Raw genomic sequence first — 15,145 nt, forward strand, 5'->3', positions numbered from 1 at the left:
CTTTGGATTTCTGTAATTTTGTTCACCTGTAAACAGTAGCATCTCAAAGGCCTGACTCCAGTCACAGATGTACCATTTTGTAATGATTAGGGATTGATAGATGAAATGTTCTTAAAATGATGTTGCAGGTAAGAAGAAGGATACAAAAGTTTTGCAGTTTTAGAGCTTATGTGGGGGAGGTGATACACATTTTTTAAAGCAGCTGGAGAGTTAGATGGAAATCATATATATATTGGGTCAGAGGGCTTAGAAAACCACTTGCTCTGATTTTCCCAGGGGTGGAAATAAGTGACCTCCATGTAAGTCCTTGAGTTGTCCTTCTTGCCGTAAGATTTATCTCTCTGAAATTATTGGAAAACCTCCCCAGGATTAACAACCTTTCAAAGACAATAACAGCAGCCTCATGGTGATGCCAGCCAGCTCTCCCAGGACTCTCAGATGGGTCCTATCTACTCCAATGGACTTGAATGAGTTAGGGAACTGTGCCCAAGTGGGAAAAACAGCTTGTGGCTGTGGTAAGATGGGAAATGGCAATCATGGAAAAAATGGGTAAGTTTTCTGACCTATGAAATAAACATGGACAAGTCTAAAAAGTAACTTTTAACTTACTTGGGTAAAAAAACAGATAAAAACCCCATGCAGTAACTACCCTACCAATCAGATATTTTAGCCTAATGTTGTACAGATAGCTGGGGTACTTCTGGTGCAGGCATGTGGAGAGGAACAGTGAGGTATAAACGTGCAGAGGGATGGGTGAGCTGAATGGAGAATGATTACTTGACATACTCCAGCTGTGGAACTCTCTCCCTCTAGCCATTTTGTTTCCCTTCCCTGCCATATGTTTGTAGAAAAGTTTTAAATCTGGTATGTCCTGGACTGTGGACCATTTCTGGGTTATCTGTAGCTGTTTGAATTGATAGAGGTAAGAGCTGCTTTTGTGGTGTTTGGGGTTTTTTTGTGACAGGCTGATCTCCAATTTGGTTTCATTTAGTCTGTATAAAAATACATACTAAAACACAAGCATAAGCTGAAGAAAATAATGTAGGTGATTTTAATAGCTTATATGCAAAGAATCCTGCTATTTTGCAAACAAAATACAAAAATGGTGGTCTGGGATAACATAATCAAGTTCTTGTAGGACTCTGAATGTGCTAATAAGTTTGCAAACTCAATGTTAAGTGATTGCATTTATAACATGCATATTTCTTTGTGGCATTTGTATTTAGCCAGTGGAATTTCCTACAACAACTACCATTGAGCTGAGTTTTAAATTAGGGTTTTAAATAGAGGGGGTTTTAAATAAGGACAATGAAGTTATGCATAGTTCAAATAGATGACAGGGAAGGTTCATGGGGGATTGAAGCCTCATGGTTTAGAACTTAGGCCAAGAATTTTGAGCCAACTGCTATTCATTACAAACTTTGTTGCCCCTTTCTCAGAGGCCTCCAGTCTGGATCACTGTTGGCAACCAGAAGAATCAAAGTTCTGATTCACTATTGCAAATCCCAGGCACCCTCCTTCAATTGAGGTCTGCAATAGCTGACTTCCTAGAATTAACTTTCATTCAATTTTATACTGCAACTATGAAAAGGCTGTAAAATTGTCGAGCTTCTGATTATTGTGGGATTTTTACAGCTACCATTACTTTTCAGCTTAAACTGTAGATTTCTTTCATGAATAGATACCCATTTTGCAGTGTTACAGTTCCTGAGTATAAGGCATGTCTATTGCTATGGTTCAATATAAGCTTGGATGATGACATGTTGGGCTGGTAATAACTCTGGGTGTTGGCATTGCTTTCTTAAACAAAATCCCATCACCTATGGACTATTGAGTTGTCTGAGAGGCCAGCAGTTATAGTAGGTGAGTCTAATTTCGCACACATTTAGCTAATTTTTCAGAAAGAGCTGATGTTTGGCACCCGTGAAAGTTGTTTTTATTCATCTGGCATGTTTCCATTCAAATACCCATTTAATGTGGTCACCAACTATAGAAATAGTTAAACAATACTGTAAATGGACATGTTTTCTTTATTGGGATGATCGCTGACACACAGAATTCTTTTCATTAAATAATTTGACCACAAGCATCTCTTTACTTTGGAAAAAGGAGGAAAAAAGCTCTAGCAAATAGACTTCCTTTCAGTTGTCATATTTGCAGTGTTTATATAGGGAGATATAATTAGAATTTCAGGATAAATTGCACAAGGTATTGGAAGAAAATCAAGACTAAAATAAACATTCAATTCGTCTTTTTTTTGGATTTGACCATTGCACACAAACATTTGGTTATAAATAGATACCTCATCCATGTTGGAGTAACATTTTACATTCAAAGTAGGATTCTGGAAAAGAAAATGCTTTTCAAAGTGATTTAAAGCAAACATGCAATTTGAAACCTTTGGTTAGTTTACGAATCTTTACTACAATTGGATTACTTTTATATGCTCTGTAGTAAATACCAAAAAGCCCTCTGAAGTAAAACATTCCAGCTGAATAATCCTTACTGAGAGAACTTGCAACTGCAGTTGTTTTTAGCTCTTGATAAGTTTGCATTATCAGGGTATCATGTGCTATTGGTATAGACAATATCTACTGCTGCAAGAATAAACAGCCCTGATATGTACACTGCCAACCTGACAGACATAAATCATCTAATCAATATGATGGTAGCACTAACCTTACTTGAATGGAGTGGAAGCATTCAAGTTCTGAGGATAACACAGAACCATTCTGTGTCTACCATCCTTATACAGAATTTGCTACTCTGTGTGGAGATCACTGAAAAATACAGTTTTAAATCTTTTTTGTGAATCTAATCTTGAAGAATGGTAATGTCTCTCTGAAGGTCTGTTAACTATGAAAATGTAGGCACACGTGCACAATACTGCTAGGACTTAATACCTATCTTCATCTTCATGTAGAGAAGAGTCAATGCAGTGCAGTAGGCAGTAAGTTTTTAACTCTTGTTCTCAAGCTGAACTTTTGAACAGTACTGCTTTCTGCCTGGATGATCAAGTCCATTAGATGAATTCCTTACATGAGGCACAGCAGGTTTCTGTAAGTGCTGTCTGACTCTCCTAGTTGTATGTATGCACCTTCCATATATTGAGAAAGAGTAGAAAATATCTTTATTTGGTAATTTTCTCATTTGAACCAAGAAAATCAGAGCTGAATTTGACACCCATGAAACCAAATAGGAAGAAATTACTAAAAGCAGTAAATGCCAGGAGGTGCTAGTTTAATTCTAACCAATACTCCAGACCTTGCTGTGCTGTCACTGCATGAGGAGTGAGAAAATCAGTGAGGTTTTGAGATGCAGAAGGAATATATAGAAATTTCTATGAGACGTGTTGTCCCTAGTGCACACTGATACAGTGTTCCTTTGGGTTGCATACAATGGGTAGAGTTGCCCTACAAGCGAGCACACCTTACTTTTTACTCATCAATGCTATTGATGCAGAAATTATTAATAAACTAAATGAACTGAAAGTTCAGGACAGCTAGGTTTGAGTCCAATGTTTGTTTGTTTGTTTGAATCCCAAAACTGTAATCTTCTGGGAGCCAAGAACCAGACATTAGCATCTTCAGTGTCATTTAAGTGCAAACAAACCTGACCCTTTAAGTGGACTTCTTCTGGTTTCTTCCTACTTTTAACATGCTTAGAATGTATTTGTTTTACCTTAGGCTGTCACTTCCTTTCCTTTTAGTGAAAGGAGAAACTGAGTACTATGCAAACCTGACAGTCTGATTTTCTGATGGACAGCTTACATTCTTTAACTGCACTTAAAGGAAAAATGACACCTCCTTTATCTGGATAGTTTCCAGATAGTTTCCAGCCTCTGCCTTTGGGAGCTGGCAGTTTGTCACTATTAAAGGTGCAGATTTTACTCTATTCAGATTATTGAAAACATTTTAGAGTAACTCAGGCTATGGTTTCTGGAAGAAGGTAGACCTTGCTATAGACACTTCCCTGTCTGTTTCCAACTCTAATAGTTCCCCTACCTGACCAAGCGTACTTGTCAATCACGGTTGGTTGATAAGGGAAGAGCAACTGGGGTTCAGCTACCTGGACTTGTGCAAAGCACTCAGGAAAGCTGGAGAGTCACTTTTCATAGGGGCTTGTAGGGACAGAACAAGGGGGAATAGCCTCAAATTGAAAATCGATTTAGATTAGACATTAGAAAGAAATTCTTTACTGTTGGGGCTGTGAGGCACTGGAACAGGTTGTGCAGAGAAGCTGGGCATGCTGGCAGTGTTCAAGAACAGGTTGGACAGGCCTCTGAGCAAGCTGGTCTAGTGGAAGTTGTCCCTGCCCATGGTCAGAGAGTTGGAACTGGATGAGCTTTAAGGTCCCTTCCAACTGAAGTCATTCTATGATCTTATGGCTGTTTATATATTAAAACTAAAATGACAAGAATAAAATGTGCTTTCTGAAATGTGACAGGAACCAATTTTATCCTTTTGTCTTAGTTCCATCTTCTGTCTGTCCATAGAACTGTTCATTATTTCTGTCACTAAGCCTGTTAGCTGTGGATTCTGAAGAGCTCTACAGGACTGTTCTTAATTTATTTTGGAACATTTTGATACAGTCTGAAAACCAGTTTTTAAAATTGTCAATAGATTTGTTGCAGTCTTTTTTAGATATCCCCTCTCCTTTTATGATATTAATTACAACTATTTCTGAAATTTTCTCACTTCATCTTCTGCAGAGTGTCCTCATTACTGATGGAGAAATCTTCTAGTCTTGTACCCTCAGTCTAAGGCAGAACTTTTTAATTTCCCTGCCTTATGAAAATCACAGTTAGGAGAATTGTGGTTCAGGCATGTGTCAAATTGCATTTTAAAGCAAGAACAATACTTATTGTCTCCTCTTGAAAGATATCCCTGAAAACACATAGAAGTCTTCAAATTTTTATTTGTACTCACTGGCCCAGAATATACAGCTTCAAAAATAATGGTATGAGATATAATTGAATGCTACTGCATTGTTTTAGCAGAATATAAGAGAATCAATAGCTGTCTTCCAAAACCTGTAGATAACCCTGAAACTGCTTCATTTCCTTTCATGCTGAGCACTTAAACCCATCTTAAATCATTTGCATCCTCTTGTGTCTCACAGTGTATTCTGAAGATGTGAAGTTTATGCACATCTTAGTCTCTCAAATCCTACCTAATCAAAACCACAAACAAAATCTGTAATGCTGAAAGGCATTAAGAGGCTCCCAAGCAGCTCTCTGTGTACTAATCATCATACCAGCCATGTGCTTTACACTATACTTCTGTGAGATCTTGTTTGTTTGTTTGTTTTGGCTTAAAACATATGAAAATTTTACTGCTATAAATTTCTAGTTTCACAGAGGTTTCACTGGGTCCTGACATGTTTCATGTCTTCATTAATGAACTGGGTGATGTGGCACAGTGTGCCCTCAGCAAGTTTGCTGACGACCCCAAACTGAGAGAGTGACTGACATGCCAGAGGGTTGTGCTGCCTTCCAGAGGGACCTTGACAGTCCGGAGCAATGGGCTGACAAGAGCTCTCTGCAGTTCAGGAAAGGAAAGTGCAAAGTTCTGCACCCACAGAGAAGCAAGCACTATGACCTTGCTGCAAAGGCAATATCCCAGGCTGCCTTAGGAGGATTCTTGCCAGCAGGTCAAGGGAGGTGATCCTTCTCCTCTACTCAACACTGGTAAGGCCATACCTGGATTGCTGGGTCTAGTCCTAGGCTCCCACATGTGGGAGAAATACAAAGCTACTGGAGAGGAGTCCAGCAAAGGACCAGTGAGTGTTTAAAGGGCAAGAGTATCTTTCTTAGCAGGAAAGGCTAAGAGAACTGGGACTGTTTAGCTTGGAAGATGAGAAGGTTTGGGGGAGTTTCATCAGTGTAGAAAAATACCTGAAAGAAAGGTATAAAGCAGATGGAGCCAAGTACTTGCTGATAGTGTCCAGTGACAAGAAAAGAGGCAATGGATACAAACAGGAGATTCCACTTGAACATGGGGAAACACTTTTTCACTGTGATGGTGACTGAGTACTGGCCTGGGTTGTCCAGAGATGTTGAGGAGTCTTCATCCTTGGAACTGTTCAAAAGCTACCTGGACACGGTCCTGGGCAACCAGTTCTAGGTGACCCTGCTTGAGGAGAGAGGTTGAACCAGGTGACCATCAGAGGTCCCTCCCACCCTCAACTATTCTTTCAGAGTTTGCAGTTTAATATAAAGATGAACAGAGGAGCTGGTCAGCAATATCAAAACTAAATGAAAACTCTTCCTCAGAGCATCTCTAGTAGGTTTTCCTGCCTACTACTTCCCCTTGGTATCTCAGAATACACTAGGATTTTTCTGTATGTCAATCAGAACATGTTTTCTGTATGTCAAAACATGATTGAAATTTAATAAGGAATTCCATTGGATGCAGCCATTTTCCCCTTGAGAATAGCAATTTAAACCCATTTATATAAGCAGTTCTAGGCCATTTTATCAGCAACCGGTACCAGAGGATCCATGTCATTATACAACTATAGCTGAGCTTAGGCAAGCAGAGATGCAGCACCTGAAACCAAACTTAAGTGAAAAACAAGACCAAGAGTGATTTATTTATTTTCAGCTAATTTACTCCATCTTTGCTAGAATTTATGTAGAGGTTCAGGTTCATTATGAAAAAAAAAACCCACTCTAAAGGATCAGGTTAAAGTAGTGCTTGATCATTTCTCTCTGAAAAGGCATTGTCATAATTTATAATTTATTTAGGAAGTCTGGGCAGCATACCTGTACTTGCCCTCTCCCTCTTCCCCCCAGTACTGGCAGTGAGCCCAAGACACTGGGAAAAACAAAGTTATGAAAACCGTGTGATAATCTAAGCTGATACCTTAGGCTGTTGTAAATAATTTTCTTCTGGTTCTGCATGTCCCATGTATTTCTTGCTGTAAGGATCATAACTCATGAGCAGGAACAATTGAATACATGCTGCACCTGATTATTTGCTGTTTTTCTCATAAAGACATTTCTGGTAACTTTTCACGTTGATTTATGGCTCTTCCTTATATATTAAAATTCTTATGCAACCCAAGAAGCCCTAGCTTGCCGTTTTGGCTCGTGAAAGAGAAAACTGAACTCCATAATTTTTTCAGGTAATATACAAAGCTGTTAGCCTGCTTGATTCAATACAGTTCCGGTTAGAATTATGGTCAAGAACTCATCTTCACAGGAATCTCTTCTGTTAATGTTACCCTTTTCCTTTACTGAAATTATAGCAGAAATTTTGAGGTTTAGTTTCAGCTCACATATTTTTGGGTTTTGATTCCTAACAGCTTTTTAATAGTTATCTTCTGTATGACATATGTAACTCTTTTCCTGGTTCATTTTATTTATATTTTATTTAGCTACAGATAGTAATCTGGTGATCACATTTTTGTTTTTTGGGTTTCTTCTTTTTTTAAAAATCTGTCATCTGCCTCTAATGTTGTTGAACAGAAGGTTTTTATGTGCACTCTTGATCCCAAGTGCTGCTGAGTGGATATTTTCTTGCCATATAAATAATACTTCTTTGGTAATATCCACTAAGGCTGAATGTCTTGCTTGTGCCTTGGTTTTGGTCTCTTCACTCTGACTGCTAAATGCATGTAGCCCATGGAGATGATAATGATTTAGGTGACAAAATAATAATGGTGTATAATTCAGTGCTCCTGTGTTCAAGCATTTGGCTTCCTGAGGAAAGGGCATTGGCTGTGGGGTGTAAAACTGGACATGATGACCTGAACATGATCTGAAAAAATACATGCGGTAAAGCTATAGGAGTTGTACTGCACTCAGTGTATTATTGGAACAGTAGGACCTTACAAAAATTATATAGAAAAAAGTGAGGCAAGGTAGACTGACTACCTAATGAACAGGGTAATGTTAAATTTGGGGGATTGTCATTCTGATACCCTGTTACCAAAACACCTTTGGTAACAAAATTGATAATGTAGAGAGCTAGAAATCTTTTAAAAATATATATGCAGAAGGAAATATGAATTTTTACAGGGTTTTGAAACGTAAATTATTGCTTATCTACAGGGGAAGATAACTTCTTTACACTGTACTGAAATGCAGTAAACTTCAACACAAATACCATTCATAGTTTTTAAAGAAGAATGAAGTATGAAGTATGTATGGAAAAAAACTTATTGGAAAAAAACAAATTAATTTGGAAGACATCCTGCAGAAGAAGTAGTTGGAAGCTTTTGAAGTAGTATCCAAAGCACAGGCTTTATCTGTATAGAAGGTAATTGGATACTACAGTGTCTGACAGGTTTGATGACTTTCTTACCCTTTCAAGAAGGTTTACTAAGAGGGAGGTGGAGTACCAAGAGTGATTTAGCTTTTTAGTGATTGAATTGCTGTATTTTCTCAATATGTTATAGTTTTCTTATGAGCATGGAACTCAGAGATTTTTACCTGTCATGTGATGGAGATAATATTTACTTAATAAATATTTTTAAATATACCACAGAACTGCATAGCCCCAGAGGAAAAGTAATTATATTGAAAGTCTCACAGATATTGGATATCTATTGGATTTGGATTTGGACTTGGATTCTTTCTTTCTGTTCCATTTTGTAAGAGGTATCCATGTTACATTAGCAGCACAAATGCAGACTATGATTGTGCTTGCCATTAACTACAAATCAAATGGTTTTTACACAAGTCGTGATGTGATTTAGTGACTTAGGATAGTGTGGGATTTGTGGTTAACTTTCTTAGCCTCAACAAGGGTGATATACTTAGAAAAGAGGAAGGATGGATTTGTGGTTTAAGTATTAAATTGGAAAACAGGAGATTTGTTCCTGGATTGATGACAGATTGTTTGATTTGTGGAAGAGTAATTTTCTGTTCCTTAATTTCTGCTAAGGTAAATGGGAGTGTTATGAAAAGTATTCCCTGATTCTGCTGAATAGAGGACTTAATTTATTAGCATTCATAATGTGCTTTAAGACAAGGAGGAAGTCAATATTAAAAAAGGGGACTTGAAAGAACTTACCCTTCTAATACCTTCCTCAAAGAAAAGTTACTTGGCAGTAGAATACCCTGAACGTAATATCTTCTATTGGTGTGTTTATGTCCAATTCATAGGTATGTGAAACAGTGAAGATAAATTTTGAAGTTCTTTCTGTGTGATTTCTGTCATATCTACCACATTCTATCATCTACCATATTTACCAATATCTGTCAGCCTAAAATATCTGCCACTTGTACCTTTATATGTCTTTTTTTTTTAAATTTATTTTTAAATATTGCCTGTCTACTTGATGCCAGGGGGTATTCCAGAAACTGTTTTTGTTCTGTTGGTTTCCCCCCTTGGGAATGGTTATAGCAAAAAAGAGCGTATAAAAACCTAGACTTCATCCTACTGCAAAAATTTGAAACACTGAGACTGCTGGGCACAGCCTACCCCATGTGAAGTAAAAGTTAGTGGTGTTGTCAGAGAGGAACAGGTCCCATGGACACGACGAAGATTCATTCCACTAAAGAAAACTGTAAGTAAGCTTCTCTTCCTCAGAACTGGTTTTGCTGTTGTTTACATGTGTTTTTAGTTGATGTTACTTTTATTACCAGCTACGTGTATTGCTCATGGCATTGTTTTTTTAATGGAGTGTACACTGCAAATATACTCTTCGCTATACAGTCGTGGATTTTTGAAACACGACTATTGTCCTGGGCAATACATTGAACTCATTCCTGCATGTGTAGTCAAACTGTGGTGTGCCAGATGTCACTCTCTCACTCTCACCATCCCAGAAGCAGCAGTTGCCTTCACCACCTTTACCCTCCCCGCAGCAGAATTAGCAAGTCTCTCTCTTGAAATATTTCCTTCCTGCTGCCTCACCCCCAGAATTCAGTTCTGTGTGCAGTCAGATGTGCCTTTATCACTTATGATGTAGAATACAGAAATAGAATATATACCTGGGGCTTCATTCCCTGGGAAATTACAGATAATTCAGAACCTAATGGGCTTGCTAATGGCATGGTCATCTCCATGTCTTTTCAGCTGCAAGTATTTTTGACTCTTTCTCTGCTCTCAACATAGTGTAACTTATCAAGTTTAGGGTCATGATTTGCATAGAAGGGTCTAAATCTGAGCTCAATATACCCATGAGACTAAAAGTCTGAGATGAGGATCATGACTGATAGTGGGGCTTCTTTGGCACAAGACACATAAAGATAATTGTGGAGGAATGGAGAAGAGTAAAATAAGGAGGAAGGATCACTATGCTTGCGTAAAATGAATGAACACCTTTTCAGGCAAAATTCACCTTCCTATGTGTTTTGACTTTTTTTTTATACACAAGGATAGCAGCACTGCTGTTCAAAATACTGTCTTCTTCTGTGTTTCTGCTTCATTGTTGCTAATTTTAAGCTAAAAGCCTGACTATGATGTTATGCTTAACAAAGTGTCTTACCAATATCTTTGAAAAAAGATTTTTGGACACTTGTTCTAGTCAATCAACTGAGTGCTTGATGCACAGCTGCGGGACTTCTATTGTTAGTTAGGACTTGCTGAACATCGGGTCAGCCCACCCAATGGCATCAGCATTTTGCCAGCCTTTCATATTGCTTCACTAAACATAAGACATGAAAGTGTTTCTTGTCATCATACTGCCAACAGCTCCTCCATCTCCATCTTCTACATTTTTTTTTATGCATACCCACACAATTTTATACACCTTTAACTCATCAAGAGATCTGGTTCTTTGACAGCTTACCCCGTAATCCTTCTACTGTCTTGTAGAAAACTGAGAAACTGCCTTGTTAAGAAAACTCTACTAGTGTTGATAAACCATTGCCAAGACAAATGGATTCGTAAATGACTGGATGTTCAGTCCCACTGATGGGTATGGAAGTGTAATGTGTGATCTTTCAGTGACTGGTTAACTGTTTTTTCAGGCTGATGTTCCAAAACAAATTGTAAAGGCAGCAGAAGTTAACCAAGAGCAGACAATCTTAATCAGAGTAGGCACCATGTCTGACCAGCACACTAGTATTAACATACAAGGGAGCCAAGCATGCTGCTGAGGAAATCTTAAATACTCAGTGCAGTCTGGAGAGATTAAATGATCTTACTGCCATTTGTGAGTGTACATGCTTTAAAGGAATAGTGTGTACTTTAAAGTTGCTGTGTACATTAAGTACCATTATGCAGCATTGCATTAAAGGAATTGATTTTATGACATGTCCCTTCGGACACGAGAGAGAAAGTGTCAGGTTGCCCTAGACCTTAATTCAGAGCGATGTTCAAATGTTGTTTTTGGCATTTGTCCTGAACTTGGCTGTGGCGTAATTTGTGGACACTTTTTTTTCCCTACAAGTTGGAAAGGCGCATGCAGATGCTGTTACCAGAAAGAAATCCTTGTGGTTATCACAAATGGGATATCTCCCCTTTTGCCCATTAAATCTTGACAGTGATTTCACTATGCATGGTCTGTTATACCACATCACACATCCAAGTGAAAAAAAAAGTGATCAATCAGTCAAAAGCTGGAAATCAGCCCTGTATTTAAGCAAAGATCTAATACAAGCCAGATGCTCTTCTGTCTTTCCCAAACAGCACTGTGCCTTCATTGTTTGGCTATGAGCTTCTCATGTGAATGGAGGGAACCAGGTTTGGTCCTCAGTGCAGTTTCTACATCTGAGTCCCCTAAGGAGGTATGCATGTTATCTGAGCACAGGTACAAGCACCTTGCAGAATCATCACCTTGTAGCTTCTACAGCTGTTTTTTCTGTGATTGAAAAGTTCTGGGCTGACGCTGTGATTGTATGGTCATGAAAAGATGAAAAAAAGAGGGGGAGGAGCACTGGAAGGGGCCTTCCGCTCAAATGTGGGCAGAAAGTGGTAAAACCATTCTGTGGAAGGGTGTAATTTTTGAGGGCTTACTGGCACAGTTTGTATCTTGTGCAAAAAATGGCTACCTTTGTGCAGTGTTTGTTGAATTATCTGTGAAGTGGTTTGAGGGTGGAAAATGCTCTGCGCAAAATGACCAGCTCAAAAGCAAAGCTTTAAGTCGTGGTTGGCATCCAACTGCTTCCTGAGGGGTTTGGCTTTGTGTTACAGCAGAAAACAGAGAAGATCTTTGTTTTCTGCTTCTAAGCTACAGCCAGACCCTTGAAGGAACAGCTGATGAGCTTTAGCCTTGATGTAGGCACAGATCAAACCAATGCTGCAACCCAGTCCAAGCTGTTGACCCCATCTGTCTGTAATCAGAGAGATCTCAGAACAGCTCTGACCCTAAATTGGTGACAGGCTGCTATTATGTGTCCTTTGGTAAGTCCCAAAGCCGTAGCTCATGGAAACCAAACAAAAATAAGAGCTGTATTTTAACATGTTAATGGTGAGCACAGATGCAGTCATTGCTGTTGGTAGAGGTGCAAGCACATTATATGCTGTGTGGTTAAACTTGTCACTTCTTCTTCTGGACAAGAGTTGGGACACCTGATGTCACACACACCAACACCTGAGACCTAGGAATGGGGAAGAGGAATAGGAATGTTTCGGTCAGAAAAAAACCACATATAACTTGTAAGTCTTTCAAAATGCTTTGTTGTTGGGGAGGTTTGGTTGGTAAAAGAAACCCAAATCTTAACGCCCTTGGCTTTAGATGGGAGCTTTTCTTGCAGAGAGGAGGGAGTAACCACCTTCGTTCAGGAAGTTCAAGACACAAAAGCTCATGATAACAAAGCCCACCCTTCTGAGGGCCCCACAGTGCGGTCTGTGCCTCGCTGTCCGCAGGAGCTGGGGCTCGCTGCCCGCTCTGCCGCCCCAGGTGTCCCCGCAGCCCAGGTGCCCCTGGCCGGGGGAGGCGGGCGGGCCGCGGGCGCCTCTGCCGGGGGCGGGCGGAGCTGCCGCTCCCTGCGCCGCGCCTCCTCCGCCCGGCAGCCAGGCGGGCGGGCAGGGACCGGGAGAGGGAGAGGGAAAGGGAGGGTGCGGAGCTCGCCGCCGGCCCGGAGCTGTGGCAGCGCGGCCGGCCTGGGCGGCAGCCGGACCCCCGCCCGCCCGGCAGCGGGAGCGCCTCGGCGGCCAGCGGAGCCCCCGCCGGCCATGGAGCTCTCCGTGCGGCTGCTCCTGGCGTCCTGCCTGTCCCTGGGGGCGGCCGGAGAGTTTGACAGAAGGTAGGAGCGGGGAGAGCGGGGCGGCTGCCGGGACCGGCCGGGCAGCTCGGAGGGAGCCCGGGCTCTGCCCCTGTGGCGCCGGGCGCTCTGGTGGCCCGCGGGCTCCCGCCTGGCACCGGCCCCGGGGCTGCCTCCCGGCGGGACTCGTGTGGGTGTTCCCGATCCCCGGGCGGGCAGCGGTGCCCCGGGCCCGGAGCGGCCGCAGGTGGAGGCGCGGTGCCGGCGGTGCGTGCCGGGGCTCCCTCACGGGCTGTGCCGAGCCCGCGCCCTGCCCAGCGCCGCGCCTCGCCCGGCAGCCTCAGCGCTGCTCAGGTATACAGCAAGTTGGCTGCTCCGGCGGGGCTGCGTCCCGCAGGAATTAAAAACAAAGCGCATCGCGTGCTGCAGAGATAAAATTAGCTTATTGACGCCTGCAGGCGCTTGAAACAGACGGCGGCGGAGATCGCGACTCAAGTTTTAACACGAAGCTCGGGGCGCCTGTCCCCGCCGGGCCGTGTCGTGTCGTGTCGTGTCGTGACAGGTGTCGCGATCGGGGACACTGCGCTGTGCAATGGGGCGATGGGCCAGCGCCACCCCCGCCAGGGTGCTTTTATTTATTTATTTATTTATTTATTTAGGATTTGTTCAAAGGCAGCGCTCACGGGATTTCAGCCTGTCCTTAAAAAGACATTACTGATTCGTGTCAGTGCTTTCTAACTGCGTGAGGCCGCGCTGTGTTTTCCTCGGAACAAGGGAAGAGTGCAGCTCTCCTTTTGTATTTAGTTTCTGTTTAGCAGCCCAAGAAGCTTTTGTTTTGATTCTTTTTTTGCTTTAACGTTTCAGTGACAAAGTTTGGCCATATCAGTGAGAAAATTTTGCCATGTATTGTGAAATAAAACAATGCCTAAACTTTAGGATGGCACTTATTCCATACTATAAATTCTGTTTCAGACTTGTGAAACTGTTCAGTGCCAGCCTGGGAGTGGCAGCAGTGAGCGTATTGCAAAGCATGTCAGCTTTTTCAGGCTTTGCTCAGTTACCCTATCTATTCCCCTCTTCAGCTCTGGTCTTTTACATTTTGTGAACTAAACGAAATATGAATGATAGAGATATCCTAGGCTCAGCTGAGAGCAGTTACTCTCATCAAAAAAAGAAGAAACGAATTTATATATCTCTATGCAGGAGAGGTTTTTGCCGGTCTTTGTCTTTTTGTTTGATTGGTTGGTTGTTTTTGTATTTTTTTTTTTTTTTTTTTTACTCTGGGTCGATTTAGCTACTTCCAAAATGTTTCACCAGCCTTTGTTGGACTGTCTTGTACAGGTGGCCCAGACACATGGTCTCGTCTGCAGGGCTGTGTCGGTTTGGAAGCAGAATTGACTGCTGCTGGGGCTGGGCCCGAGTGGCCTGGGGACAATGCCAACGTGAGTATCACTGCTGCTGGGGCTTCTAGTCACTTGTAGAGAAGGCTTGTACACACCTAGGCACGTCTCTCACGTGTTCACACACATTCCTACAGCGCAGGGCTTAGGCTTTTGCACGTGTGAGCCTGGCTGACTTAGAAGGATGTTGTCACGTTAAAATTCTGTCTGTTTTAAACTAAAAATGATTGTAATCAAGTAAGGCAAAATGGAGTCGGGGCAATTAGAATTTGGAAGTTTACTTTGGTTTCTGCCTCACTTCATGCTCTGTCCTGAAAACCTGGTCTAACTACACTGTGTCGGGTTACGGGCACTGCAGGGTGAAAATATTTGCATTCAAGGAGGAAACCCAAATTATTGATACTTTTTTTAGAAAATTGATGGAAATGTTCCAATTAGTATTAAGTTCAAGCATTCTTTCAGTAACCCCAAACTAAGGCAATAAATCTGCCTGACAGCATCCTTTTACTGGGTCACATGTGAAGAGAGACGTCTCTGAGATTCCCATATCTATCTAGAATCTTTGATATAACTGCAGGATAAACCAGTAGATAAGATTTCATCATTAACTACACCTTCAATAGGTATTCTGTGGAGGCAGCTA

The 15,145-nt window shown here is 41.4% G+C and overlaps 1 protein-coding gene across 7 annotated transcripts in view; it reads left to right on the forward strand.

The window, feature by feature from the left end:
- The first annotated feature begins 12,923 nt into the window (after positions 1-12,923).
- NPNT (nephronectin) overlaps positions 12,924-15,145 on the forward strand; it is a 48,386-nt gene continuing 46,164 nt past the window's right edge. For 5 of the 7 annotated variants that reach the window (XM_085058340.1, XM_085058342.1, XM_085058339.1 and 2 more), the window contains exons 1-2: positions 12,926-13,144; positions 14,444-14,544. In XM_085058340.1, coding sequence (XP_084914466.1) covers positions 13,074-13,144; positions 14,444-14,544 — 172 coding nt within the window. In that variant the 5' untranslated portion in view covers positions 12,926-13,073. Of the gene's footprint in view, positions 13,145-14,443; positions 14,545-15,145 lie in introns of all 7 variants that reach the window. The other 2 variants (XM_085058338.1, XM_085058337.1) reach the window with 2 other exon arrangements.

This window comes from Lichenostomus cassidix, chromosome 4, assembly GCF_008360975.1.
Source record: "Lichenostomus cassidix isolate B80296 chromosome 4, HeHo_3.0, whole genome shotgun sequence".
In the NCBI taxonomy this organism is placed as follows: Eukaryota; Metazoa; Chordata; class Aves; order Passeriformes; family Meliphagidae; genus Lichenostomus; species Lichenostomus cassidix.